This window comes from Bison bison, unplaced genomic scaffold (assembly GCF_000754665.1).
Source record: "Bison bison bison isolate TAMUID 2011002044 unplaced genomic scaffold, Bison_UMD1.0 scf7180017864135, whole genome shotgun sequence".
NCBI classification, from domain to species: Eukaryota; Metazoa; Chordata; class Mammalia; order Artiodactyla; family Bovidae; genus Bison; species Bison bison.
Window position 1 is genome coordinate 4,955,550 of NW_011494707.1, and position 2,684 is coordinate 4,958,233.

General features: G+C 38.0%; 1 protein-coding gene across 2 annotated transcripts in view; it reads right to left on the reverse strand.

Annotated features, from left to right (window-relative positions):
- Positions 1–2,684, reverse strand: part of LEKR1 (leucine, glutamate and lysine rich 1) — a 209,445-nt gene that overhangs the window by 86,125 nt on the left and 120,636 nt on the right. For both annotated transcript variants that reach the window (XM_010839868.1, XM_010839869.1), the window contains one exon: positions 2,597–2,678. In XM_010839868.1, coding sequence (XP_010838170.1) covers positions 2,597–2,678 — 82 coding nt within the window. The remainder of the gene's footprint in view (positions 1–2,596; positions 2,679–2,684) is intronic.

Here is a 2,684-nt window from a genome sequence, read left to right on the forward strand (position 1 = left end):
CATGGCTGCAATCACCATCTGCAGTGATTTTGGAGCCCAGAAAAATAAAGTCTGACACTGTTTCCACTGTTTCCCCATCTATTTCCCATGAAGTGATGGGACCAGATGCCATGATCTTCGTTTTCTGAATGTTGAGCTTTAAGCCAACTTTTTCACTCTCCACTTTCACTTTCATGAAGAGGCTTTTGAGTTCCTCTTCACTTTCTGCCATAAGGGTGGTGTCATCTGCATATCTGAGGTTATTGAGATTTCTCCTGGCAATCTTGATTCCAGCTTGTGTTTCTTCCAGTCCAGCGTTTCTCATGATGTACTCTGCATATAAGTTAAATAAGCAGGGTGACAATATACAGCCTTGATGTACTCATTTTACTAACGCATATATATGGAATTTAGAAAGATGGTAATGATAACCCTGATTGAGAGATAGCAAAAGAGACACAGATGTATAGAACGGTCTTTCAGACTCTGTGGGAGAGGGTGAGGGTGGGCTAATTTGGGAGAATGGCATTGAAACATATATAATATCATATGTGAAACAAATCGCCAGTCCAGGCTCAATGCATGATACAGGATGCTTGGGGCTGGTGCGCTGGGATGACCCAGAGGGATGGTATGGGGAGTGGGTAGGAGGGGAGTTCAGGATGGGGAACATGTGTACACCCGTGGCAGATTCATGTTGATGTATGGCAAAACCAATACAATACTGTAAAGTAATTAGCCTCCAATTAAAATAAATAAATTTATATTAAAAAATAAAATAAAAATAAATAACAGTAGAGAAAAAAAAAGAAGTTCTCATATAGGAAGAACCAGGTTTATTATAAACTGAAACAACAGCATCATCATTTTTGCAATTGTATAGTGACTTCCTTCAGGTAATTCATTTGATGGACTTTAGTGACGTAGTATTCTTTCCCACCAACTTCAGTCTCCTTTGACTCTTATCATTTCTCAGCACTCATATTATAAATTATATTAAAAATTAACTAACAAAAAATATCACAAGGCATGTATTAATATTAAATGGGTTGTGGCCAGACTTGGCAGCCCTCCAGATCAGACATTCATGTGGTCAGAACCCTCTTCCCTGATGTTACTAGAGGGTAGAAACTAATGATTCTTTACTGGCAATTCCCATCTTGCTTCTCTTTTTCGTGTTTCTTCTCATCAGAAAGCTCCTCGCTGGGCCCAGTGAGTCATGCTAGTACCACTTGTCCTCTCATTCCTTCAACCCCAGCCATCGTACACAGAGAACTGAACTATTGTTTACTGCAGTATTGACCACAGTGTTGTCAATCATGAATATTTGGTTTTGACTTTTGAAAATAAATTATTTTGTGGCAAATAGTCAAAGTATACATTAATTTGATAGAGTATTTTTTAAATTTGTTCTTCCTTGTTAAGAATTTTGTTGAACACATTTTTCTTAGGAGTAGTTCAAGGTCAATACAATATTCAGTTGCTAAGCATTCTAAATATTTATATTTCTTATGAGGCTCATCCTTCTAAAATATAGGAACTGAAAACCAAAGCTACCAGATCATATACCACAAAGTAAAAAATTTACTTACGTTTCAAAGATTATATAAATTCTTTTTATAATTATAGATGTACTATATTTATACTATGGGCTTCCCTGATGGCTCAGCTGTAAAGAATCTGCCTGCAATGCAGGAGAAGTAGGAGATGTGGGTTCAATCCCTAGGTTGGGAAGATTCCCTGGAGGAGGAAATTGCAACTCACTCCAGTTTTGCCTGAAAATCCCATGGACAAAGGAGCCTGGCAGGCTACAGTCCAAAGTGTCGGAAAGAGTTGGACATGACTGAGCAATTAAGCACAAATATTTACACTATAATATTTGAAATTTCTGAAATAAAACCATTTTAAAAAGAAATATTGTTCTGGATATTTTACAAAGGCATTGTCTTATCATTTGTTTTCCAATATTTTCTTTCTCACTTATGTAATGCACGAGCACTCCAGAATTTCAAAGATACTCAATGGCACCCCACTCCAGTACTCTTGCCTAGAAAATCCCATGGACAGAGGAGCCTGGTAGGCTTCAGTTCATGGGGTTGCTAAGAGTTGGACACGACTGAGCGACTTCACCTTCACTTTTCACTTTCATGCACTGGAGAAGGAAATGGCAACCCACTCCAGTGGTCTTGCCTGGAGAATCCCAGGGACGGGGGAGCCTGGTGGACTGCCATCTATGGAGTCGCACAGAGTTGGACACAACTGAAGCGACTTAGCAGCAGCACCAACTGTCTTTTTGAATCTAAAATTGATAGTTTTAAGAAACAACTTCAATATTGTTTCTTCTGGACAGATAATAAATAGATGAAAAGAGAAAAATTCAGAGAATATTAAGTTGCTACATTTGAATAAACAGGGAAACCTTTAATACTTTTCCCTGGATATGTAAAGAAATATTTCATGTATTTAAAAATATGTATAGGGCCTTCAATATAAGCCAGAAAAGTGAGAAAAATAGCAGTAGACCATACCCACACAACCAAATTACTGTCCTGGGTCACAGTGAATACATGAGGGTCTTTCTAAATTCTTGTAGGTTGTTCAATATTCACCATCTTACATGAGCTTTTCTTTGTAGTTGTCCATCTCAGTCACTGCCTTCTGAAGTTTTAGCCCAAGTGCTTCTACTTGACACTGTAAATCTGGAA